Below are 27,879 nucleotides of genomic sequence, written 5' to 3' on the forward strand. Positions count from 1 at the left end.
AAAAAGTAGACATTCAAGTGATGGAAAGTAACTAAAAAGATTTAATCAAGCACTGTACTTAGGTACAATTTGAGATACTTGAGTATTTACATTTTATTCTGCTTTATAATTCTACTTCTCTACTATTCTGAGACAAATCTTGTAGTTTTTACTCCTCTACATTTATACCCAGTTGTCAGTATATTAGGTACACCCAGTTAAAACTAATGCACTTAAACAAGTCCTGCAAAAAAAAAATCCTCTCCTCATTAGGATAATAATGCTTTATGATCATTCTGGAGGCTGCAGTTTGTAGTGCTGTTGAACTGTATTGCACCATGCAGAGAGCTTATCCTTATTGATATTATCAGAATCACCTATAATGCTATACAATCCAACAGCACCACAATCTGCAGCCTCCACAATCTGCTTCTGTTTCCCACCCATCTGACTTCAGTATCAGGTCATGTATAATGATTTTTTTTTTTTTTCAATGAATATGTTGTTTTTTAGTTAAAATTTCCACAGTTTGTATTTTATTTTAATTAAACCAACAACCAAAAAATTACTTTTGATATATAAGCATTTGTTTCAATCAAAAGCACATGAAAACAGATATAAACATATGAAGTATTATCATAAACGTATTGTATAATTACATAATGTGAAGTGATATAGTTTTTTCATGCTCTGCAATATGATCTTACAAGGAGCATCTGAAGGCAGCATTAAAGGTCATTCTTAATTCCTAGAGATACACATTTGTTGCTTTTTCAGTGTAGAAAATGTCTTTACTTCACAGTAAAACAAAATGATAATATAAACATAGGTCTAGCAGAAAAGGTTATCAAAAGCCAAATACAATTCACATATTGCCAAATAAAAGTTAAAAGACTAAACTGAATGTCTGATATAATGAAACAAAAAAATAAAGACAAAAAAGAGAAAAAAATAAAATAGCCTACACAGTAACAGTTATGTATAATGTACACAGTCTCAAAAAGTGTAAGTTCATCCACAGTTTGGGTCTTAGATCATTTTGAAATACACAATGGTCTTTGAAAATACAGAATATCCCCAATATGGAGATTTTGTATTTCAATATTAAATTTGGAAACCTAACATATGACAAATAATACTAAATAAAACTGCTATTCTTTACATTATGTTAAAACTCCCTCAGTAAGCCCATGTCTTTTGTAATAAATAAAATGCACTCACAGTCCTCTGTTTTCTATGAGTCCACAAAGACATCTGTTGCAGCTGCACTGACGTCAAACCATCGAAAATCCAACACTTCCTCCACACTTTGGTAGAAATACCTGTTCATCCTCTGATTTAAGCATCGTCTGAGTCTTCCTCATCTCGTTGGTGGAGTAAAGATGACGACTTAAGTGGAACCGAGTCAAATCCATCAGACGTCCTCTGAAAAAATATTGATAATAACATGAAGCATGAAAATTAGCATTACACTGTAAGTGTGTGTGTCTGTGTGAATAGAGCAGTTACTGACCTCTCGTGAGAAGGACTTAATTTTGGTGAAGAAAGGTTTCTTGGTGAGGTCCATCAGGTCGTCCTCAGCGTCCTCTCCCTCCATTATTGCACAGCTGTCTGCAGTGGGCAGCTCACACTCTTTACCCCCAGAGCTCATCATCAGCTTGGAGTATTTATACTGCAGTCTGCAGGTGGAGGACGACAGAAAAAAAACAATTCAAAATGTTGTCATAGAATTAGTTTAGGTTTTAGCTTTCATTTACTACTATGACACATCAGTGCTTCAACAAACACCAAAGGATGTGTGAAGCTCAGTATGTCTTACTTGCGTGTCTTCTTCCAGAAATAGCAGCTGATACTGATGAGCAGCACAGCAGCAATCGTTCCCGTGGAAACCCCAAACTTGAGCCAGAAATCCAGAGTCACACAAGCGCTGACTTTTTGTGCTGGTAGGGACTCTCCTCCGTAACACTGTAACGGCTGCTGCCACACGTAGGTGGTTTTCTGAAACAAAATCCACAAAATGTTGAACTATTCCTTTAAATGCTCTATGTTTGTTCTAGTACATCAGTGTGTTTGTATCACGGGCACAGCACAGTATCTCAAGTAAAACATACGATTCCCGTCTCTGTGGTAAAATGATCACATGAAATAGATCATTCAAACCATCTTGTGCCTCATTTTCTACATTTTTTTCTGAAACTTGTTATTTTTAAAATGTTTCTTTCCACACAGCATGAGTTTGTGATTGGCCTATGATGGATTTGTGGGGGATAGGAGATAAAATCATTTTTGTCAGTATGTCCACGCCTGCGCTTCTCTACCTGTATTCCCTGGATACAAGCACTGACGATCTCTCTGTAGTGGTTTTTGGTGCAAAGCGGACACGCATGCTGGCTCTCCCACAGAAAGTGGAAACTACAACCATCACACGTCCCCTCTGAACAGTTACTGTGGAGGAAAACAAGGTAAGAGAGATGTTTACAAGCTATGACCTCCAAGGAGCCACTTTGTCCACAGCTCAGCTTCAGAGAGCTCAACATGTGACAATTATGGCTGTTGAAATACAGCATGTGTGTCATATCAAATGTTGTCAGGGTGACTCTTGTCAGGTCAAAAAAAAAAAAAAAAGCTTGGTTATGGTGCGAGATACCTCGGCAGTGTGATGTGGTCTTTAGCAGTCACTGTGGGATTGCATCTCAGTCTAATGGTGGCTGACCTGCCTCGTTTACAAGCCTGAGTCGTCTCACTGGACCTGGAAACATCACAAACATGATGAAAATAAAGGTCTTGACCCTGCAACACGTGATATATTTTATGTGATATGTTTTTGATCATCAATTACATTTAATTATTTTATACATGATGAAAGTTCCAACATCAAAAATCTACTATTAAAATGTGTATTTGAAAGCATCACAGTGGGTGAATAAAACAGAATAAATTGTAATCTTACTTGTAGTAGAATACGACATCTGGCAGGCTGGACTCAGAGGGGAACAACCATTTTGGAGAAGAGATGCCACTCAGCGCAGTGTCAGTGGTCACACCTTCAGAATAACAACATGTAACACACTTTGTTATCCGATAAATGACACACACACAGTGGAAACCAGCGGCTCCCGACCTCTTTTTCTAGCAACCCCACAAAGCAATGTCTATTTTGATGCCTCATTACAGGCAGTATTTGTCTGTGAGCTGTGAGCAGTCACTCATCTAAAAAGTTTTTAGAGACCTGAGGAGGTAAAATTAGTATGAAACGATAAGCTTGGGTTTGTGAGCGAAATGCTAACCTCAAAATGCTTACAGTGACACAGTTAACATGCTAACTGTGTCACCGTGATCACTGTTTATCACGCGCACCATCTTAGTTGACATTTGTGGTGGTACTGAACACAAAGTACAACTGAGGTTGATGGAAAAAGTTTGTATGTATTTTGTCATACACAATAAGCTAAAATAAATGAGAAAAGTTCTGATTATTTTGTACCCTGGTAATATTCTTACAAACCCTTATATTCAGCTTGTGACACCGTGCAGGGGCCTCAGACCTGAGGCTGGGAACCAGTGACACAGTATATGTGTATACTACAACACATACCAGCAGACTAAATAATCTATGCTATAAAATAGTGGCTGAAGCACTAATGGTGATAGTACAAACAACAGAGGAGTTAACTCACCCTAAGCCTTTTCTCTGTTTCTCTATCAAAACATGCATGACTATATAAGCATTTTAACAATCAGAGTTTAAATTTAAAAGAGGTAATATTTATCAAAAGACTGGTGTGATAATCCAGCAAGAAAATGTAATAAAATTGCTTCTCTTTTTGAGCATTGACACACATTGGTGCTGAAAAAGTGAAAAGTGGAAAATCCTGATTCAACACACCACCAGTGTGTGTGGTCTTCACAGTGCTGCCAGTGTGTACTGCTGAAAAAACACATCCTCTTATTTACAGCAGTACTTGGCTGCAGCAGTCAGTCCTTACCGACGAGTGAGTCACCGATAAGAAAAGGCTGGGAGGACACCACGCTCTGACTCCTGATTTCAGAGGGAACCACAGTGGACTGGCAGACGTAACCTTTGACCTCTCTCCCACTCTCTGTTACGTTGTCCACACAGGTCGCTGGCACACGGCCCTGGAAGAGGAAACATGTCAGGTCAAAATGCACGTCAGAGTAAAAGAGAGAGAAAAAAAATGAAACACCAGGATAACAGCTTTCTCACCTCTTTCCCACACAGACCCACGTTGAAGTGATGGAAATATCTCAGGCCTTTGGTGGTGAAGCGGGGACTGCTGTGGAAGCTGGTGACGTTGGACAGAGGAGAGAAGTCGTAGTGCAGTGGTGCTCCTCCTCTTGTCTGCACATCCAGCGTACAATCACTGAGACAAGCTGAATAAGCCTGGAGGATGAGGTTAGAGAGTCAACAGATACATTTACACACACATCATCATTCTGTGTACAGTAGGTGGATTAAGGTGGAAAACTCAGATAAGACATAGGCTAGAATAGAGAGACCTTATTTTGAAGGTTTTTGTGTGAGTTTTTAGGATGGTGGGCTTCTGTTTTGTTTAGTTTTAAATATGTTTTGTTTGTTTATGTGTGAAGGTTTATGATTTGGGTTGATGTTCTGTATATTTGGGAAATTAAAATTCAATCTTTCTTTTCTTCCTTTGTCTTTCTTTATCAAGCATAAAGCCTTCACTAAGCCAGTATGAGATTCTGACAGTATGGTAACCTTAAGCTAAAATATCACGGTTTCACAGTTTAGTGGTATTGCAATTAAAGCTCTAAAATTAGTTATTTTGAAATGAATGGTAAGAAAAACAAGTTTTATATCACAGGAACAGTATAATGGAAAATATTAGTGGTTTGAAATCTTTTCTTCTTTTTCACAGTTTATCTTGAAAACAGTACTTGGCCCACAATAGGGTGGCACATTCTGTCAGTGATCATAAAACATAAAGAACTGAATTCTTCTTTGTTAAAAGAAAACAGTCAATTTAATGTGTGTGTGTGTGTGTGTGTGTGTGTGTGTGTGTGTGTGTGTGTGTGTGTGTGTGTGTGTGTGTGTGTGTGTTTGGGGGCAGGAAGGGTATGATGGAAAATATCAATGGTTTTGAAACCTTGACTTTTTCAAACCACAGTATACAGTGAAACCAGTAACTGTTCCATGCCTAGCCTTCACTATTGTTCCTAAAATCTTACTTAAAAAGCCCTGTAAGAAACACTTCAGACCAATTAATTTGGTAAATTAACTAATGTATATAATTCAGATGATATATGGAAAGAGTTTCTCACTTTGGGGTAAAAATAAACAATGAGAAATAAAAGGATAATAAAAGAAATTAACAGGAAGTCTTGAAACTGTGAGGCATGAAAATGCATTCTATATATTTCTGAAAATATACTGTAGACACAGCATGGGTATGGATAGAGATAGAAATAGAGATAGAGGTGAAGATGCATTCATGGCCACAAATTTTTTATTTTTTGACTAGCGTTTAAAAAGTTTGTAATATTGCCTGATTCAATTTTTTCATATTTTTATCCATTAATCTCTCTGGTTATATTTTCTGTACATGTTTTCTCCCCTCAGTGAGACGTGATCTCTCTGTCCTCAACAGCTCTGGATACATTTGTGCACTGACAGACTTAGTCACAGCTTTGTATTCAGGCTTCTTCAATGGGCAGGATTTCATTCTCCTTACTTTGTTGGTCCGTGTGTTGGGACCACACTGAACACAGGCGGCTTCTCCTACAGGCTGGTCAGCCCTGATGAAAGTGTTCACCGAGCATCTCCTACACACTCCCGTCCCACTGACCATGTAGTGTCCCGGCGGACAGGGAACACAGGCGGAGTTAGCAGAGCTCAGGGCACAGCGGCGACACTGTGAGGCTACACCTCCGATCACATTGGTGATGTGGATGGAGTAGATCTTTGCAACGTCGCCGCTGTACTTCCTCTCCTGCAGGAAGAGAAACATTAGGAATCATTCTCCAGCTGACCTGCTCTACAAAGCGTGTGACTGTCTGCTCTGCTTAAAGGAACAGATTGGAAGACTATATAAGTTTTCAGTGGTGGAAAGTAACTAAAAACATTCAATCAAGAACTGTTCTTCAGTACAACTTAAGGTGTTTGTATTTGAGTTAAGTATTTCCATTTTCTGCTACTTTCTATATCTACTCTTCTACAATTCAGAGGCAGATATTGTACTTATTACTTTACTACATGTATTTACTTTTGTTACTTATTACTTAACAGATTCAGATTAGACATATGAAAATAATCAACAATAATCAATAATCATCATTATGATGTGTTAGATGAAGATATGACTTGACTGATCCCCTGAGGAAAAGGCACAAACTACCTAGTAGGATATTAAATGATTAAATCACAAGCTGCAACATTCAAATGATTCTTACACATTAATACATCAATAACTTTAATCCAAAAATATAATTTCTATTATTTTTAGAAAAGCAATTCTGTATAATGAAAGAGTCAACTCTTGTACTTTTTTCTGATGTTAATACTCTTGTACTTTTACTTAAGTAAAACATTAAATGCATGAATGTGAAAGTAAAACATCTGAGAACTTCTTCCACCACAGTATATTTTGTACTCAGTACTCATGTGGTACAAAGGTAATTTAGATTTTTCTGAAGCTGACACACAGCTCCAGACTGCCCTCTAGAGTTAAGTGCAATATTTGGGAATCAAACCGACAATACTGTAAATACAACATTTACAGCCATTCTGTGTGCTTCACCTTCTTGTTCTCTTGCAGCTGCTCATGCACTGTTTAAATGAGGTTATACTATTATACGACACCAGATAATCAGAATTCTCTCTGACGTTTAAGAATATTACTTTTCTCTCTCATCCAAAGCTGTACTAATAAATGACTTAATATCAGATTATCACATTGATTTATTTTGTCTTACTGAAATCTGGCTGTATCAGGATTGAGTACGTCAGCCTAAACAAATCTACTCCCCCCCAGTCATATTAGTACTCACATTCCCCCAGGCACCAGCTGTGGAGGTGGAGGTGCAGCCGTTTTTGATCCCAGTTTATTAATCAACCCTAAACTTAAACTCAGCTAGAATTTGAAAGCCTCTGTCAAGTTGGAATACACTACAGCCAATTCTGTTTGTGCTGCGCTCCTGGCCCAGACTTTATCTGAATTAATTAATTGAATTAATTTTAAAAAACAGGCTCAGTGAGTGAAACTGCTGGAAGATCAGACATCAACACTGATATCTGGGATGTGCTGTTGTGTCTCACCATGTTAAATTCGTCTGTTCGTTTAAATGTCCATGTGAAGGTGACGGTACTGTTGCTCTGGATCAGGTAGGCGTACGGACTGTTTCTTGGCGCTGCCTTTCCACTGCTCCACCACATCATTATTCCACTCATTATAACCCTGCGGAGAGGCACATTCACATCATGTATATTCATACTCATTCATACAAATTTCTTGTCTTTATCATCACCTGAACCATACATGTGACAAAATCTGTTATTTTCACTCACAGCTAGGAAGTAAAATTTGCAGTCAGCTGTACACGTGGTCTCAAAAACAAAGGTGATGCGAGATAGTTCACTCCTCTCGCTGTCTTTGGCCATTGACTGAGGCAGCCTGCGGAGACACGTGACATTTCATTCAGCTTTTCCTACACTGTGCTACAGTGCACTCTGTTTGTATGTAGAATTTTATGTGTAATTCTTGACTTCACCTGTATCCAGAGACAGTGAGCACCAGCATCATATAGTCTGTGTCCTGATCCCCAGGGGTAGTGTAGACGTACTCTCCAGCCACTTCCCATGCTGTGATTACAAATTTAAAAAAAAAAAACAGTAACACACTCCTATGCTGTCCAACCAAGAGTACACACACACACACTCATACATTCCAGGGTGAAAAATATGTGCAGTCCTTCAACCTCTACCTGTTTTAATAACTTAAGCCATTTTCTGTTTAAAGAGGTACCTTAGAGTATTTTTTGACAGGTGATTATTTTCATTCAGCATCACTCTGAGGTCATTAAGAGAGTATAAAGTCAGTTTCTCTGTTGTCTGCCGCCTCCTACTCTGCGTGGCTTAATATTAAGTCTCTTACCTGTGCTGTGGTCAGAGTTGCTGAACTCTCGTCTGTAGATGGAGCTCTTCATGTTACTTGGCATCGTGTTCCACCATTTGTACTCGAAGCCCATCACCGGCTCCGTGCCAACAGGGCACTCAGCACAGGCTGTGAGTAAATAATGTCTTATTACTGTGTGTCAGTGGTTAGATTTAGTATGTGCAGGTATGTACTTCAAAGATGGATAAAATAGAGATTAGATAGCACTACTATTAGGCTTTATGCTGAGTTTGAATGTGACAATAAAAAAGGCCCAGTGTTGAAAAAAAACACCATTAAAATCTTTACGAACAGATCTAAACTCTTAACTGTCAGTATAAAACAAGGTTTCTCATCCAAATTACAGGGTTTACAGAGGATTTGTGATTTGAGATATTGGGCTATATAAATAAAACTTGACTATATATTTTTCTTTAATATATGCTGTTGGACCAAAGCACAACTCTGTTGCTTCTCCACCTTGCTAACCATCTTCAGCAAAAACAAACTGAGCAGCATCAGAGATACCTCCTCCTCCAAAATCAACAGCATCACTAGACTTGGCCTCTCAGACTTCGACAACAGAGCCTTCACATGCACATCACTCACCGAGTCAAATGACAATGATCACCTTGTCAATCACCACTTCACATTACTTGTTTGACTCTAAAATGTAGGAGCGTTTGCTTTGGCAGGAGTTTTGTCCCTTCAGTCATAGCAGCCTTAAATAAAACCTTGCTTAACACTGTGTATTGACGTTTGTATATACAGTAAATGTGAGAGGATGTATAAGTAAATGAATATCTGTGTGTATATTTGACATCTATTTATTTATCTATCTACTGACTTTACATGGGTTTGGTGATTACTCGGTTCTGTCTTGTTTTCTGCACTTAAAACGTCTGATCAAATTTTTAATGCCAAATTGTCACTGTTTTGGCACAAACTTGTAAATTGGCTGTTAATGAAATAATATTAAATGTTATTTAGGGTCAAATGATCAGCACGTGTATGTCTGTGCAAAATAAACCCATGAGGACAACATAAATCACATGAAAATGGATTGTAGGTAAGTGCATTGATTCTGTACCTGTTCCATTTGAGTAGAAACCGTGGGTGCAGGGTTCACAGGTGGAGGAGTTGGTGACAAAGAAACCCGGGTTACATGGTGGACAGGTTTGCTTCTCCCCCGATGCAGGAAGACTCACCGCTCCTTCAATGGTCTCGTTGCAGATCTTAGGTTCAATCCACTTGTACATGAGCCGAGTCTGAGACACACAACAAGCCAGACATTAATAAATGAAAGAAATCGGCAGTGGCTCTGTGACACACACACACACACACACACACACACAATCAGCCCAGATGATTTATATTGAAGGAAACCCAATAGTTACACCAGATGGTTGTGACTAGCAGGATTCTGAAAGTGATTACCTTTCCCTCAGAGTCACAGGGAGTGTGTGTGTAGAAGTAGTCACTGTTTGTACACGCAGGTCTTGGTTTGCAGCTCCCTGAACCAGCCTCTGTAAAAAAATAAAAAAAACTAAGCCAGGGGAAACAGCCGGCGGGGACAAGGGAGAACACAGCTCACGTTAAGATCCAGTGATAAGTCATACACACTCTGAAACCTCTTGAGCAATACATGCAGCATTTGCATGCAGATCATTTTACATGCGTGTGGCAACATGCAAATGCGTAGTAGTTGTAAGTTCGGACATATATACAAAAATTAGGCCAAGTTAAAGAACATGTTGGTAACTGATATGACTTCCTTTGTGGACAGAGCACCAGAAATGCAAACATAGATGTAGTACCTGCATATTTGTCGAGTTCACACTGATGGCAAACAGTGGCACCCTTGGTGGAGTAGGTATCAGCAGGGCAGGGGGCACAGCGGGCGGATCCTGGTTTTGCACTATGGGTGCCAGGCTTACAGTGGAAACACTCTGATGTGTAGGCCACCCCTGGAAGAAAAGCATTACTCAACTTTTAATCATTAACCAAAAAAAAAGGAGCAGAGGAATGAACAGATGTTTAGAACGCCACACTCTACAGGTGTTAATCTACCTGAAATGGCGATGTTTCTCAGCAGCACAGGTTTGACAACACTGCCCTGCAGAGTGTACCCAGTGGTTCTCCAGTACAGCACATTATTGCCATTGTTCAGGTCAACCTGCGCAAAGTCAGTTTGAAAAATGAAAGAGGAACAGGGCAGATAGAGAGGAGAAAAGACAAAAGGTGTGACGTGGTACTAAAGCTATGCATGGACAAACCCTGTATTTACTCCAGTTGTTCTCTGAGGTCTTCATCCACCGGCTTTCAGAGTCTGTGGACTGACACTGGTCGTTCTGAACCTGCAGGAGAGAAGAGTGAGAGGTCACCAAAAAATACCCTCCCTAAAGACAGCCATCTTTTTCAACATCAACGTGACGTTTTAAAACACTTACAAAGAACTCAAAGTAGATACTGTTGTCAGGGTAGAAATACTCAAAGGACACAGTTCCAGGTTGCTTCAGACTCACAGCATAGGACAGCACTGCGGTGCACTCATCTGTGTTTGATGCTATGTAGTCGTCCTTTGGTGTCCAGGTTGAGCTAGAAAAACATCAGCAGCAGAAACTTTTTGATGAGCTTCTTGAAACCAAGAAACGCTGAGGACGTCGATCGATCAATAACGACAAAAGAAAAAATAAAGACATGAACAACAGAGGTACAGTATGTACTAACTTGGAGCAGTCTGTGTGGCCATCCCCACCGTTTGTCGTCACCCCGTGTGTGACAAAACTTGTCGGTAGGCTGTCCCACTCATCAAAGGCCACACTGGTGCCCAGAGAATAGGTGCCTGCAGCACACTTCTGGCACTGCTGCGACTGCATGTCGAGGAACTCGCCCTCACTACAGGAGAAGGCTGTAAGAGGAAAAGAAAGGGCAGGAACAGAGAGGAGAGGCTTCATTAAGATGAACACACGGCAATGAACAGATGCAGTTTATTATTAACACACTGAAGCTGTCATACAGGCCAAAGGTTTAGAGAATAAAATAACATGTAAGAGCAGGAAACTCACTGCACTGAGTGCCTTTGACTGGATCAGGTAGACCTGTGCACGTGTCGGCTTTGTTGGGAACCGCCACTCTCCATCGTGACCCGAGTACGTCACACTCTGTGTACTCAAAGTGATAGTCTGACTGCAGAGACATAATACAGGTGTGAGTTTCACACAGCTGGATAAAAACCCACCATATGCACAGCATTAAATAAATGAGATTGATACATTAAGGAGAAGGGCTACAAGTTATTTATTGATCATCATTTAATCTGCCCGTTAATATGGTTATGGTTATCTACAAAATGTTTTAAAAAGTAAAAAATGTTCATTTTAATTTCTCACAGTCGATGATGACGGCCAACCAACTGTCCAAAACCCAAAAATATTCAGTTTACTGTGCGACACATGTATGACACAGAAAAGCATTAAATCCTCACATCTGAGATCCTAGAACAACAACAAAACATCTAATCTAATATTATAATTGTTGCCAATTAATTTTCTGATGATCAACTAATTGATTAATCAACTAATTGTTGCAGCTCTACAAAGGATGAAAACCAGCATGTGAGAGGGAGTCGAGGTTAATTGAGGTAAAAATAGGCCATGAGATTGGTTTATATCTCTGGAATTTTTTTCTTTTCCAAAACCAGTCCAGCCTCCTTTACAAATAAAATTCGAGGCTAATATTTGCCCAGGAGGCCGCCTCAACTGTTGTTTTAATCTCACTCATCAAGGATGTGCTGCAACTCTGCACCTTCAGGGTTTCAGGGTTTATTTACCTGGCGAAGGGGGGGAGGGAGGAGGGGTCCAATCCCTTTGTAAACATTTAACTTCGGTGTTGCAGCAGCTCTTTGGAGACAGCAGGAGCTTTTGTCTGTCATGCTTTGACCTTTTGAATATACTTACAGTAGGTGACTGACAAACACTGACCCACCCATAATTATGCGATTTGGGTCATGACATAACGATTAAGGTTATCTTGTTGATCTAACACCTTCTGAAAGGAGTCGTGAATGCTGAGCAGATGCACATCGCTATCTTAAGATTTGGTCATTGGTCAACAAAAGACTGTAATGTTCCTAGGAAGGTCACTCTTCCTAATCCAAGACCACACGTGGCCTTGTGGGATTAATAGTTAACAGAAGCACAGCAGCAGCAGCAGTGCTCCTCTGGGTCTGTGTTTTCGATTAGAGCTGCTACATTAGCTGTGGTTAAGGTATCAGATGAACGTGGGTCTGGGTGGGAGGATCTGATGAAAAAATGCATCAAACTGGAGATGTCCTGGGGCCTAATCACCGCCTTTTAACAAACATGAGGAAACCAAGGCAACAGGACATCATGACCGCCATGCCTCATGGTCACTGGACTGGCATGGAAACAAACTCACCTGGAAAAAGTAGCCACCAGGGCCCCTTACTTAAATCAACCTTTAGTAGTTCACAAAACTTAAAATAAAAGCGTACAGCTCTCTGGCACTACACACTCTAAAGTAAGCTGATAAAAAAAAGAAATGCTTTGAGTATTATCAAACAGTGCTGTTAATATGCAAACTGAAACTAGATACAGAGAGGTGAGGAGAGCACAGAGGACAGAGTAGCATATGGTAGATCTAGTAAAACAAGTGTTTGATCACTGTAACAAGACTGAAACCAGCACAAGTGAATGACTGATGTAATTCAAACACTTGAAAAGTAAACATATGTTCATCTCCCACAGGCAATATGTTAGGGAGTTTCACTAGTTCTGCTAAAACAGACTGTTGGAATCTACCTATTCAAAACTCCCTTAAGAAAATGTTCGTTTTTCTTTATTTGTGTTTAAAGCCAGCTTTTTATTATTATTATTTCATTTAAAACACAGTCCTTGAACAGGTTTCCTCGAATTATCAGGCAGTGCTGGGGTGAATTTGTTTAGGAGGCTTTAGCTCAGTTATCCTTTTGCAGGCAAATATCATTATTTAGGCTTACAGGTAACGTCCACATGGCACAGCAGGCTGGACTTTCTTCCAAATTATCACACATCTCTTTGCACTTCAACAAGTTGAATCATTTGTTGGTTTATAATTAAATCTTCAACTGCTGATAAGACTGCTTCTATAAAGTTCCACCAATTAATCCGATGAAACCTTTGTGTGCATATGATAAGAGGAACTGGCCCCTGTGAGTAATCTTAACTTTGTCTGGGTTGATATTCATAATCCATAAGAATAAAAACAAGATAAACTCCTCACCTCTTTGCACATGGGCAAATCCGCAGAGGTCTGTGCAAAAAGCAGCCACGGTAAAATGTGGCTCAGGTGTACCAGGACCTCGCAGCATCGTTGCCTCCTCTGTCAGTGTTGAAGTGATGAAGACGGAGGAGAGGACGAGGGTTGGCCTGCGCCCTCAGGTGCGGAGGAGGCGGGTGGTGAACAAACACTGGGAGATGATTGGCCTATATTTTTTAAGGGCTCACGGTTGGACCACAATAGACCGCTTTACCTGCCTTCTGCTGGTATTATTTGGATATGTACAATTGAATTGAACTGTTATCGGCAATAATCTTGCAGAAGAAACAAAAACTTGGTTACACCTACTTTAAAAACGACTGGTGGCTTTAAGCGGTGAGTTTATAAAATAGTGGTGGAAAAAGGAAAAATACCACACTGTGAAAAATACTCAATTACTAGCAAGTCCTGCAGTCAACATCATTGTTATGTAAAATTACATTAGTAATGTCGGCAAAGTGTATTTAAAATATCAAAAGTAAAAGTATTCATTATAGAGGGGGAAAAAGGTTAGTTGCCGGTGTTGTATTGTACATCAATTTAAGATTATAGGATAATCCTTATTATTACTGATGTATTAATGTGTTGTCGTTATTTTAAACATAAAAATAAGTATAATTTCTTCTGTGGGGCAAAATCTCAAATCTAAAATAAGTTAAAATGAATTTGTTTAATTTGCTCTTGAAAGCAGGGTAGCTTGAGACAAGACAGAATGGAGGAATGAGAAATAGTTACAGACTAAAATTACTTGATGAAAGGGAGATTTTGTGCATTGAACAATGTATTTTATTTTAGAAACGGGACATAAGTTTTGTAAGAAAAATGTATAAGAAAAACCTATCAAAAATAAGTACAGCACTTGAGCTAATGGACTTAGTTACTTTCCACCACTGTTGTAAACACTCAGGTTTAACATCACCGTCCTGATTAAATGGGCCCCTGACATGTGGGAGGAGGAGAACGGTCGTCATATTATTTTGAAAGGTTTAACCGGACGTTTCTGGTTGCTTAGAAACCAGGTTGCAAACATCCCGAGGTTAGCTAGGGTAGCTCAGAAGCTACAACAACAACAAAACTCTGGATATATTATGTGTTTTGTTTGGCGAGCATCGAGCTGTCATTAAAGATGTCAAGCCGGGATCCTTTTCCTTCTCCTAAGTTTGAAAACGGCTTCACTCTCAGCGGCTTCAGACCGCAGCAGGTGGGTTTTCTTCTGATAATGACCTCCTGTTTGTTTGATATTCATAGTAACCAAACAAAACGTAAGCTAAATGCTAAGCTAAACGTCGAGATAGTTCAGTTTCAAAATCCATATTTGATCCTGACTGTTTTTATACTCAGCATTTTTTTCCTTAATTAAACAACGTGCAAGAGAGAGAGATGTCTTACTATGAACTTCTGTTGTTTTGAATGGGCACAGTCCACTAACTATAATCTGTGTTTTTGTTTAATACTGGAAATGAGTTATATGATCACAGGGAACCCTGCGGACAAAATTAGTTCATAGGCCCCTATTATCCCCCAGACGGCCCTTGGTTAAGTTTGTATTAATTTGATTAAACACAAATCAGTTTAGGAATATACTTTCAAAACAAATAATTAAGGTCTTAAGTGTATTTTGACACAGAGATCCTCTTGAAGATGAGATTCAAAAACTGCCACATTTCTCTCTGCGGTTCCCTAGCAAACTGCACTTTCAAATGTTTTATATTTTGAATATAACATTTAAAATTTGAGGTATGTTTGTTCACTATGGGTATTACCTTAAGCAACACACTCATGTGACATGTTTGAGCTCAGTCATTGTTGGCTTATTATGGAGATTAATCAGTCCAGGTCTTAAAATGATCTTTAGCAATAAAAGTTGCACATCATTTGATGTCATTTTCATCAAATAGATATGATTTCTTTGTAAATTTGAAATACGTTTCTCCTCCTTTGCCTTGCCATGCAGAGAAAAACCTATAATAAACCAACACACATTGCCCAAACAGAGGAACCCTGGAGTCGCCTCCATGATAAAGCCACTTTTGCCAGCACCCAGCGGAGTGTTACACCTTATGAGGTCCAGGTAAGCACCAGGGAGGGAGGGAATTTGACTTTTATTTATGAAATCAAACAAATATTTGAAGGCGAATGCACCTTCTGTATTTTGAACACGCCCCTTTTTTGACCTCAGGCTCCAAACGACAGCCTCGACTTCCAGCTGAGGTCGGTCTACGATCACAACAAGGACTTCTTCTGGAGTAAGAACCAGATGTTATACCAAAGGAAGACCTTATCTGAGAACCTCAGGTGGCTGTTTGTGATGTTTGTCATAGACTGGCTGCACAACTTCACTGTGCTGGTAGTGGCATTGCAGGAGTCTAATTGAACTGTGTTAAATTAATAATTTTTCATGTTGATTTGCAGGAAAGAGGAAAACGCAAACCAGGAAAAGCTGGAAAAGGAACGAGAGGAAGACATCAGAGTGTGGGTCGACCCACAGAGACGCTCCATCTACAGCATCAAGTGAAGTACAGGTAAGATTATCATAATCACACTTATCATCACAGCAGATGATGTCTGTGTCTAGAAACAAACATTAACAAACCTAATGCTTCTGATTTAATCTTAGACCGGTGCAACCAACTCTGACCTAAACCCACTGAGTCTGGAGAGAATCTGGCTTTGTCTGGAGCAAAATGTGTCCAAAATACCAATACAATGTCCTATTAATCCTCCGCAAGCAATTTCAAACAAGGGCTTCGCCATGGCAGCTTCCAGCACCACTGTCTCTATCTGCTACCAACATCCACAAATAAAGGAGTTCTTTCAGTGGAATTTTGTCCTGCTCGTGTTTTTCCATATGGTATACACTGAAAACTCAATACTAAAAGGTGATTCATGGAAAGCAAACACTGTGAAAAATTATGTTTTTACTCTTTTACTTTTTAACCACAAAACTCTCAAACACTGACGTACCCTGTACACAGTGGAATAAAAAAAAAAATGGTATAAAAATAAACACTTAGCTGACTCATATGTCACATCGCTAAGATATTTGAATCTAGATCTTTGTGCAGATTGCCCCCACATTCATACACATTTAAGGTAACACTAATGCCCCTTTTCTCTCTATCTTTTTTGGTGTTTGATCAAAACAGCATGAATATATTTTGCTTCTGATAAACTTGCAATATATTTTCCGGACAATATCATCACCTGCACCATGGAATGAAGCAGTATTCAAGCAAAGCACATGATTTATCAAATATTTAATGAATATTCAAAATAAATTAGCATATTAGCCTATTTAGAACATAAACAGCAGCATATTTTATTCAAAAAATGTCCATTTGAGACAAAAAGCTTCATCCTGGTCAAGATCCCTCTATAAGTACAAAATCAAACCCTTCTCTTTTATATGGAATATGAATGTGAAATATGAACAAGTGACATCACTTTCAGTTTTACAGTTGTATATTTTGAACTCACTGAACTGAAAACTAAGTGAATCCAGGTCAGGTCAGGTCAGGTCAGGTCAGCCTTGTGGATTCATGCCCGGGCTTTTCTTTGAAGACACCGTCTGATGAAAGTCTTCTCATCCCATTGGTTCGGGGGAAGCATGTGGGCGCCGTTATGGACGCATAGGATGGTCATCTCGTCAGCATACTGAAGGTTCTGCAGCAGCTGTAGACAAAACACAGCCAGGGAGAAAGTTCAGGAAGATGAACAACACAAGCTCTCGCGTGTGCACAAATGCAAATCAGCAGATTTCACACAAAACATTTTACACCTGCATTAACTTAGCCTTTGGCCACTTGATGCTGCAGGCAACAAGGCTACAAGCTGTGAACACAAAACTGACAAAGTTGGAACTTTTAAGTTGATTAAGCAAACAGCTGCTTATTTACACATCCATCCAAATGTGAAGCAACATCAACTTTCAGTTAGAGTCATGTTTCTGGTCACGTGATAAATTTAAGCCCAATATTAACTTATTTTTTTACCTCCTGAAGGATCTGCCTCTTTAGCTGGTACATGCTCCACTATGTTCACCAGCTAGTTGCTAATTTTGTCAGTCTGTTGTTCAGTGCTGAGTAGGTAGTTTACAATGGGTTTTCAGTTTTTTCTACTGTGGCTGGAAAGGATGCAGAGTGAACCAAAACAGTTATGAGTTGGAGCCAGACAGCTAAACAATAAGCCAAAAGCTTAATGAGCTGAGGGATGATTCGATATCTTCCACAAGTAATCATGTGATCCATTGTTAACATAAAAATATTGATTGTAGCTGCTGTAACAACAAAAACTGACGAACACACACCAACACACACACACACACACACCAACACACACTCAATGAGATCAGGGCCTTGTTCCGACCTCTGACCTCTCACTTGTTGGAGGTTAAAACTCACTTTGGGTGTTATGAAGAAGTACTGGGATGTTGTCTCTTTGCAGGCAGTACGCACCACAATGTCAAAGACCCTTCTCTCATTTACAGGATCCATTCCCTACACACAGAGGAGAAACAGACTCAGTAACATCCACATAAGTAAGCAGTGACTGTATTAATGCTTGAGAATGCGTGAGAGATGAAAGTCTGTGTTAATGTTTTGTCTGTTTTGATGTAGAGGAAGTGAAAATTATGTCAGTGATATAAAACTCACTGAATCATTTTTAAAAAACATGGAAAAGCACAGAACAAACCAATGTGAAACATAACTTATACATTTTCCCTGCATGTATCTGTTCATCATCTAAAGATGTTCTGCATTCTCACCTCTTTATTGCCTAAATTTGGTGGAAAGTTAGGCCATGACCTGAGGAACCAGTGCTTAATTTTTGGTGCAGTTTTGACCCTACAACGCCACCTCATGGCCTTTTATCAAGCGTTGTATGTTGTGACCCATGACTCAAGCAAAATTATTTTTTCCTGCAGTCTGAATATTTCTTCTTTTCCACCTCTTTTAATTTTTCTGCTCTTTTTCTATTTTCATGCTTTGCACTAAATTATATGTACTGTATTTCTGAACAAAAAACCCACAAAGCTTTTAATTTGTCTGAGCTCACTGCTCTCCCAGTTTATTTTATATACATATGGATTATTTTTACATAATTGCTCATTTAATTGCCCGGCACTTATCTTTTCAAAGACTGTTGTTAAAACATTATAACAAACTCTGGTCTTTAGTTATAGTGTGTTGTACTCTGTTGAGACTGAACGTAATGCACTGACTTGACCACAGGGACTGAAGTGGTTTTGTATTGCTTGTAGAATTATAGTGTACCAACCCCATGCCTGCTTTTCGTGGCAATATTTACAGTAGCGTCAGCTGCAGCTCCATTTTTATGTTGATATTGTCAGAAAAGAAAATCTGTTGTGACTGTGTGTGTGTGTGTGTGTGTGTGTGTGTGTGTCTCACCTGGTTGATCTCGTCCACCACTCTGAAGGGGCAGCGGTTGAGCTCCTGCAGGGCCATGAGGTAGAGCATTGTGGAGACGCTGCGCTCTCCTCCGCTCTGATGGTGCGCCGTCAGCTCGTGGAGCTGAGTGCTGCTGTGAAACTTCACCCGAATGCGGATCCCATATTTGTCATACTCTTCCTGCAGTAGGCAAACAGCAGTCATTGTTTCGATTTCATGGCCTCAACTGTTGCTTTCATGAATGCTTCTATTCTTTTCTTTGTTTAAAACAGTCATCGATGTCATCAATCACTTTATATAATAATAATCTCTTCAGTTCTCTCAAACCAACGGTGGCATCGCTAAAATCATCCTTTGACCGTGAGGTGATGTCAGATCATTTACCTCATTCTCTGAGTGCAGGTCAACCTCTCCTGCACACTGCATGGAGCGAAAGAAGTCACTGAACTTGTCATTTATCTGTTCAACCAGCTGTTTCAGAGGGTTCAGCCAGCGTTCCTTAGCCTGCAACACAAATACAGTCACTATACACACATTTATACACAGGATGACCATTCTGTCAGGAACTACTGCAGTAACACAGTCAAACACCTCTGATATGTTCTGCCGGTAGGCGTTCAAGGCGTTGCTCTTATCCTCCAGCTCCTTCTCCAGATGTTTGATCTCCTGCTCTCTCCTGTTGTACTCGTCAACAACCTTCACAGCAGAGAATTAACGTGACAAACATTTACATTTTGAAGGAAAGAAAGTCAACGATAAATAAAAGTATGAAAACAGTTTATGTGGTCTGCTCAGTCTTTCCTGTCAAAAAAAGGCTGTTCCTAGTTCAAATATTTCCTCATCACATTTTCATAACATAAGCATTGTAATCATTTGTGTGCACTGGGGCCATAATTTTAAAGTCATGACTTCCACTGAAATTATTGAATTATTGAAACCAAAGGCCAGAACAAATGATTCTGAGCTGGAGAAGAAAGGCTCAAATTTTTACTCTGCCTTTTGAGAATTAATTTTTAATCATGTTGTTTTTTTTGTTTTTTTTTTAAATGAAGCCTTCCTCCTGCATATTAAGCCCTGATTCTCATGTGCTCTTACACTTTCACTGAGGCCAGTGAAGCACTCAGCTCTGGATCGCTCCTCGTTCAGCATGGCATCTATCTCGTCCAGTGTGTTGGGCAGCTTGTCGAAAGCCTGCATTAACAAGAAACATGAACCATAACACAACTATTGCTAGTAACGTTCTTATGTTCAAAAGACGTCCACAGCCTGAGTGAAAGGTTAATATTCTACAAGAAGCACAGAGTGGGAGGCTGGCTGAGATAAACACTGACATTATGCAGGTCTTCGGGCAATGACTCATCAGACTGCATCCTACAGATCGACTTCGCTCTCTTCAACAGGCCTTTGCATTGTTCTGTCAGTTCCGTCTTCCTAACCTCCAGACGGTTGCATTTTTGCTGCAAGAACACATGGACAGTTAACATCGTGAGATACAGCAAGGAGTACATCATGAAATAAGTGAAGGAATATCATGGACAGTCACTGACATGGGGACTCCAAGTTATCAACCAATCCCGCCTCTACAATGTTGCGAATGCACATTAACGTGTGCATAAAACACTTACATCAGTGGCCTTAAGTTCAGAGGCCCCTTCTCTGCAGTCATTCTCCAGCTTGGTCTTCTCCGCTGTCAGCCCCACCGCCTCCAAAGCCAGGTACACCTTCTCCATAGTAAGCTTGGCTCTCAGCTACACATAATGGACAGACAGGAAAAACAGAGGGCGCACTTGACACTTGGCTATTGAATGCAATGTGGTGATATACAGGATCTCAGTTATAACTTCCATTTTCCATACCTTCATTTGGGCCATGAACGCTTTGACAATGGTCACCTTCTGGAAATTAACAGCTTCAATTTTCTCTTTTGTCTCCTCTTCAATCTTCTTCAGGTCAATGACACTCTGCTCCATCTGCCTGAGACTAAATGTGTGGGAAGAGGGTGTGACAACAATTTTTATTACGTGGAGTCACCGAAATAATGCATTGTTACAGAGATGATTTTAAATATATATGATAGATAGACCTTTTAAAACAGACTTACCTGTCCTGTTTGGTGCTGATTTTCTGCTCCAGTTGTCTCCTCTTGCCCTTTAGTTCCGAGAGACGCTTCTTCTCTGCCAACAATTCATTGTCGCGGCGATCCAGGGCAGTAGCATCCTTCTGCAGGGCCTTTAGCCTTTCGTCAATTTCTCTGGACTTCTGCTCACATGCCTGGTCGCAGCGGGGGCAAACAGTTAGACCCTCACCTCAGTTACTCACTCTTAAAGGTGCTGCACATTTACAGAAATGCCAGAAACCAAATTTACTTTATAGTTGAAATTGAGGAAAAGAGTTAGAGCTGTCTCACCTTTATCTGCTGCTCCAGCTGCCGTTTCTCTTCCGTGTCCACAGTGATGGTGAGGTACTGGGAAGGGTGCACTGCAGAGTTACTGGTGCTAATCTTGTTGGAGTAAAATGACCTCTTTACTGTGTATCTCTCCTCTGTCGTGTATAACACCTTGAGGTAGGGCTCTTCAATCACCTTTGAGGGAGGAAATGGACAGAATAGTTGAGGTAAGCAGAGATACTGGGTACCCAACACAAAGTAATAAAACACACCATTGATTAAAACATGGTCCAATTAAATTTCCAATTCAGCAACTAATTTCTTTGACATCAAATTGAAGAATGCATCTGAGTGACATCTCTGAAAGGCATTAGATTAAAATAAATAAAGAGGTCATTTTTATGGTTGGTGCCTATGACCTCACTGACATATCCAGTCTCTACCGACAATTTCCCTTCATATCCAAACCATTTCAACACCGAGGTTGAATTTCAAATGAAATTCAGAGGAACGTACTGTTTTAATCATGGCTTTGGTTTGTTCATTGCCAACAGGAACGTCATGAACCCTGTATTGGTGACAGAGGTAACTCATGACCTCGTCAGGAGCATCAAACATCTCACGTAAGTAGGTGAAGAACCCAAAACGCCTGCCAAAAAAAAGAAAGAAAAAGACAGAAAAGGGTCATAGACAGAGACGCAATTATGCAAATAAATAGATTGCTTTTATGCTTCATTAAACACCAATTAATTTTCTCTCACCTCAAGGACTCAATATTTCGGGATGGCGGCCGCTTAGAACACGATTCCTCTGGAGCAGAAATAGAGTTCACCTTCAAGTTCATCTTGTCTCGGACCTGAGGGTCAGGACAGATCAAACTAGATATTTTGTTTCCGGATAGCAGATTGTCCACTTCAGATTGGTTTGAAACTAAGCTTAACTATAGTTTGCACTCAGAAGAATTTCAATGTCCAATCATAGACAATATGACAGCCTGACCTCAGTCATGAACTTCTCCATGTCATCTTTCCTCTGGAAGACAAACGCCCGCAGGTCATGGAATGAGATGTGATGTTCCACGTATCTGGCAAAGCGAGGATCTCTCACATTGATCTGAGGAATTAGGAATTAGAATTAAGGCTCTCTAATTGATATAAAAAGCATCACCATCACAACACTGATGACTAAATCAACCAAGCCTCAGATTCTGAGAGGAAGGTGTCTTTGATAATTTAATCAAATTCTTTTCAAATGTTTTCATTTTCTGGGCATTTGTTGCTGCTGGAAGAATACTCCCTAATTACAAAAGAATAAAATGCTTTGTTCTGTCACCCTGCTATACCGACATGTACCCATTATGGAAATACTGCACTTTAACCACTTTATATTATTATTGGGTGGTAACTAACACACTATAATGTAACTGTTAGCAAATATAAGGACATCTGGGAGTCCACCAATCACAGCCTTGGCAGTTCAATCTCTCCTCCTGTTCACATGCTGAAGTGTCCTTGATCCTTGAATTCTAGGTTGCTCCAAGTTGCCTGGCAGGACCTTGCATGGTAGCTCACTGCCATCGTTGTGTGAATGTGTGTGAATAAGAGGCAAATTTATAGAACTTATAGATGTTGACAAAACAATAGATTAAAAAACACTTAATCTGTTTACAACTACATTTCAGTTTGTTATAAACCACTTATCAAATGTTGCTAAACTATGCTAAACAGGAGGTTAAAGTGAGGTATTGCACACATGGTTCATAGAGACTCACCACCAGCATCATGGGCTCGTGGACGTTTCCATGAAACTGTTCTTTGTTCTTTCTGAGCCACTGCAGAGCAGTATGTGTGTCCTTGTGACGTCCTCGCAGCTTCTCCTCTTTGGCATTCATCAGGTTGTTCATGTCGTTGAGCTTTTTCTCCAACACTGGCAATAAAAATGAATAAACATAATTGACATGAAGCTCACTCTGTGTTTGACCGACACTGGCAAAGTTAAAGTGCCTGAGTGAGCAGAATCATAATGTTTAATATGCTTTATAATTAGATCTTTGGCTCAGAGGACACTGGATAGTTTGTGGGAAACACTCACTCCTGGACTCAGCAAAGAGGTGGTCCTTCTCCCTACGAAGGTCAGCCTTCTCTCCTTCGATCTTGGCTCTCTCCTCCTGGATGCGTCTCAGCTCAACATTGATGGTATTGATCCGCGGTGTCACATCTGGTTGATCGCCAACCTTGGCAAGCTCTGCCTTCAAGTCGTCAATGGTCCGTCTGGTGTTGCTGATTCGCTTCTGGTGGTCTTCCTCCTCCATCTGCTTCAGTCTCAGTGTTTGTTTAATATCGTCAATCTGTGGAGGAGAGTTGTCACTCATGAAAAACATACAGCTGCAAATAAAGTCTGCTTTATACTCTGATGAAGGACATAAACTGCATGAAGTAGGACCATACCATAAATATAAGAAATACTTGTTCAATCAATCAAGTAGCAGTCTCTGTTATCATCTCTTCATCTCACCTCTTTGTGTTTTCGGTCCAACTGATCTTGTTTCTGTTTGCATTTGTTTGAGGCTTCTTTGATGGCAGCAGTCTGAAAAACATCAATAGTACATTCACAGAATTCATTGTGCTGTAGAGAAACAGGCTCATAAACTATAGCCCTTCATTTTTAATGACAACATTAAACCTACTTTCAAAAGACTTAATCCTGCTTCACATTCAGTAATGACTATTTAAGAAATAAAGTCTGTCTATAATGGTAGTGGGATTCTAGTGTGACACTCAACCTTTTTATTATGCATTTCTGTGGGACCTATGAGACCAATCAATGAAAGTTAATGCCAAGTACATTGATACAAACAGATTATAAGATTACATCTAAACAGGCTGAAAGTGAACACGTTATTAAAAATTTAAAAATCTACAAAAAACACATCACATCACTCAAGGGTGTAACAATATTTGCTTTTTCACCTTAGCCTTTATTTGTGCCTCAGTGGGCTTCAGCTGGTTTTCTATCTCTTGGATCTTCCTCAGCATGGGCGCCTGGGCCTGTCTCAGAGCAGAGAGCTGCCTTTTGGCCTCCTCTCGCTCCCTCTTCACACCCTTAAGCTCATTAAGGGTTGTCTCATACTCCTAATGCCACAGGGAAACAGGAACAGAGCTTAAGAATTCATTTTTATTCTGACTACATGCATACTGTGTTTAACAGTCTGTCTTTCTTGAAAACAGTGCTTCGTTCCAGTCACTCACCACCCACGGCTTCTTCTTCTCAAGCAATTCAATCACATCCAGATGCCTCTTCTTCTCATAGTAGCGGTTCACATCGTGTTTGTTCCTCTCATTCCTCTGCTTAGCCTTCTCTAAGAAACTGGCCTTCTCTTTCACAACGTTCTAAACAGAAACAAAACCACAGACAGCACTGAAAAATCTGACGAGAGCTTGAGGCAAAGCTGCCTTTACACGTTTTTCATATTTGAGACAAAGTTAAAGGATTAACAATGTAAAACTCTGATTTTGACATACACATCTTCAAAACATTTTATCCTTATATGTCTCTGTTGTATGACTGAAAGTCCACAGCTGTAAATGTCCATATAAAGCTTTTTGCTTACCTCCAGTTCTCGTTCTTTGTTGCGGAAGTTTTTGAGCTCACAGTGGTACTCGTACATCTCTGGTGGTCCCACTGACTTTTCAGTTGCCTCCAGCAACTCAATTTTAGACATCTTGGCAAACTCCCCCACTTTTTCCTGTGACCACAAATCGACCATATCAACAGGAAAATGTAAAACAATGAAGCAAGTATTAATTAGATGTGGCATTATTTTGACTCCATAGTCTTAAAAAGGACTTGTATGGTTAATTTATAAACTGCACAAATAATTCTTGCACTGTATAACTGTCCTACCATGTCAAAGGATTAATTAAGTGCAGACTTATACTGCAGTGATAAGAACATACCTGCGGCAGAAACTGGCAGAGGTTGCTGACTTGAATGTGCAGAGCCTTCACCTCCTCCTCCACCGTTTTCTGGTTACAGTGTCTTCCATTCAGCATCCACAGAGACTGATTGTCCACATGGATCTCTCTGTTAATCACTACATTACCACCTCTCTTATACCTTGAATAATAATAATGAGTGAGATTCGACAATCAGATACATCTAGCACTAGAAATGTTATAATTATTCATTAAATCACTAAATGGATGTTGTAAAACTGGTTAAATGTTTTATCATTTAAGGTGTCTGTAGATTTAAATTGCTGAATTGTGTTAACAAGATTAACATTTCATAACTTCTAAATGGATTCTTCAGAAACTTCTGAACAATTGCAACACATATGGATTAGTTTAGTTGGTATAAGTTAAGTATCAGTGTGTGTCTGCAATCTGCTTCACATAACTCACAGCTCAATCTCAATAAATCCTTTAGGGCACCCACGTTTGACATAAAGTCCGACCTACAAGGGAAAAAAGCAAACAAAAATATATAAATATTTGTCAGCTAAAATAATAATCTAATCATTAGACTGGCTGACACTGGTGCAGGGAGATGAAACAAATGGTGCAAGAAGACAATGAATGACATTTAAACACAATTGTGCTGTTGATCTCAGCTGAAAGCCTACTTTTTAACCTTGTACCATGTAAATAAGTTCAGTCACCGGCCTTCTGGATAGAAACCAGGGTCTGATCAAGTTCAGTTTACCTTGTCTCCTCTGCCTAGGATAGCAGTCTTGCCAGCCAGACCCAAGCAGATGGCACAAACGATGCTGGATTTGCCAGTTCCATTGGCTCCAACAATCATGTTGAGATGAGGTCCAGGATACACCACAGAGGAGTCATAGGTCCTGTCAATAGACAAAGTAGATGTTTTCCTGCAGTGTTTCATTGCAGAGGTGGGACACTTTGCCTGAAGTAAGGGCCACTCCTGCTAAAATCTTAAGAATTAATATGTGTTTGAGAATTAAACATATTAAATGTTACATATTTGGTTATCTGTGTGTGTTATCTGGCTGCCTGAGTGTGGAGAACAGAAGCACCAGTTATTATTCCACAAAAGTTTTCAGAACCATGCTGCTGAGAAGTCAGATGAAGACCTTCCTAAAACAATAACAAGGGACTTTTTACATCCTGTTTAGGCCCTGTTAGTCTTTACTGTAAAGCAGTAAAGTAAATCTTTTTGGCAGCCATTCGTGGTCTCATTTTTGAAAGCATCCTCACTTTACAACATGTTTTTTCACGAGAGAAATTTGTATAAATAGATATTATGAGGACTTGTCTCGGACTGCTCCCTTAAAATCTGGAAACTTAAGTAGGGCTCAGGCTGTAGATCTGACCTGAATTCGTCCCATTAAGTCTTCCGACTTGACTTTTAATTTCTGAATATGTGATTTGGGCAGGATTTTGTTACAGTTACTGTGTGAATACAATGGTACACCTGACAGTGATGGAGCCACTGATACCGTCCTGCCTTAGCTGGTTTTTAGTAGCGTAACTCAGTGGGTGCACGACTTGGTCATGTTTATAAGTCTAAGCACACAGATAAAGTATATTCACTTATAGTGACAGGTAGCACTAGCATGTTAGCCGCGCCGTCCAGCTAGCGTCAGTACGCTGTTATTTACTTCCAGGCTGGCAATGGCTGAGTTTCGTTTCGAGACGTTGGCCTGTTGTTCTTAACTGACAGCTGAAGCAGTAACTTACAGGAAGTTTTTCATGCTGATGCGAACTATGGACCCCTCCACAAAACGACTCTCTCCTCCGGCTCCATCGCGCTGACTGGCCGTGAACATGCTGGCGGCGCTGCTAGACGTTTGTGCGCTGCTATCAACTTGGCTGAGCCGCTGCCTTTTAGCAGGATCTGCCATGGTTGAAAAAATAAAGCAGTTTTTCTGCAGAACTACAGGCACATTCGTTCGCCCTCGCGCGCTTCGCCGAGTCGTTGCTGAAAGCCGGTTGGACAAAAGGAGTCACGTGTACACACAAAGACCTACGTCATTGTCAAAACTAACGTTCGTTATCGCGAGACAGTGTGAGCAGTGACGAATAAAACCTTTAAAAATTTTCTCTAAAATTTTTTACACAATTTTTACCCAACTCATCTATATCTAAGACATATACAGGTAATATTGGTGATGATAATTGTGCATTTTATGCGGTGGTTATTGAAAGTGAAAATGTACTCTGATTTCTGAGCCACTGATAGTGCTTTCAGATATATATTTGATTGTTTGTTTTGTGTTTCGCTATTTGGTTTTTATATCGATGAAAGTCTATGAAATCCCGATGCAAGTCCACTATTTTTTCAGTTTATTATTTTTGGCTACGTGCCATATTTATGGAAGCAAGAGATCTGACAAACCTGCAGTCAACCAATGGTGATATTTGTTTATTATTGTTGTTTATTAAATTTTACTATAAATTATAATAATTTAATTGCAAAGTATATTGCACACAAAATATATATACCAAATTCAACTAGGCCGATGCCATACTAAAAGTCACAACTTGGCAGCTCAATAGTTGTTGGTTAGCAAGTGAGAAATACTTGTGTAGTAGAATAAGAGAGCTTCTTTTGGAAGTCTGTACCAGATATCTCCTGTAATACGTGCTGGAGAAATTTAGACCAGGACTTCTGTTATGGAATATTCTTATGAGTT

General features: G+C 39.8%; 3 protein-coding genes across 3 annotated transcripts; 1 reads left to right on the top strand and 2 right to left on the bottom strand.

Annotated features, from left to right (window-relative positions):
- Positions 1-23: 23 nt before the first annotated feature.
- On the bottom strand, positions 24-13,504 carry elapor1 (endosome-lysosome associated apoptosis and autophagy regulator 1). The gene is given in 23 exon segments (XM_018665966.1): positions 24-1,404; positions 1,493-1,658; positions 1,799-1,977; positions 2,298-2,424; positions 2,627-2,728; positions 2,930-3,023; positions 3,966-4,116; positions 4,205-4,381; positions 5,691-5,948; positions 7,274-7,348; positions 7,350-7,412; positions 7,523-7,628; positions 7,726-7,816; positions 8,109-8,237; positions 9,199-9,376; positions 9,546-9,634; positions 9,926-10,075; positions 10,179-10,284; positions 10,385-10,465; positions 10,559-10,706; positions 10,839-11,019; positions 11,177-11,297; positions 13,392-13,504. Coding segments are annotated over 23 exon segments (2,871 nt in total). The 5' UTR covers positions 13,404-13,504; the 3' UTR covers positions 24-1,317.
- Positions 13,505-14,416: 912 nt separating this feature from the next.
- Positions 14,417-16,276, top strand: cfap276 (cilia and flagella associated protein 276). The gene is made up of 5 exons (XM_018665970.2): positions 14,417-14,628; positions 15,382-15,498; positions 15,607-15,722; positions 15,840-15,949; positions 16,045-16,276. The coding sequence occupies exons 1-4, from the start codon at positions 14,554-14,556 to the stop codon at positions 15,940-15,942; spliced, it is 411 nt and encodes a 136-aa protein (XP_018521486.1). The 5' UTR covers positions 14,417-14,553; the 3' UTR covers positions 15,943-15,949; positions 16,045-16,276.
- A 393-nt stretch (positions 16,277-16,669) lies between these two features.
- On the bottom strand, positions 16,670-27,192 carry smc5 (structural maintenance of chromosomes 5). Its single transcript, XM_018665969.2, has 24 exons — positions 26,924-27,192; positions 25,926-26,067; positions 25,625-25,677; positions 25,178-25,337; positions 24,832-24,966; positions 24,470-24,610; positions 24,191-24,352; positions 23,736-23,807; positions 23,313-23,568; positions 22,993-23,147; positions 22,221-22,334; positions 21,983-22,077; positions 21,738-21,870; positions 21,243-21,416; positions 20,937-21,106; positions 20,692-20,815; positions 20,461-20,583; positions 20,167-20,292; positions 19,931-20,026; positions 19,427-19,531; positions 19,220-19,339; positions 18,836-19,015; positions 17,828-17,923; positions 16,670-17,099 (listed from the first exon to the last, which is right to left on the bottom strand). The coding sequence occupies exons 1-24, from the start codon at positions 27,085-27,087 to the stop codon at positions 16,965-16,967; spliced, it is 3,231 nt and encodes a 1,076-aa protein (XP_018521485.1). The 5' UTR covers positions 27,088-27,192; the 3' UTR covers positions 16,670-16,964.
- Positions 27,193-27,879: the final 687 nt, after the last annotated feature.

The sequence above is a fragment of the Lates calcarifer genome, linkage group LG6 (assembly GCF_001640805.2).
Source record: "Lates calcarifer isolate ASB-BC8 linkage group LG6, TLL_Latcal_v3, whole genome shotgun sequence".
NCBI lineage: Eukaryota > Metazoa > Chordata > Actinopteri > Centropomidae > Lates > Lates calcarifer.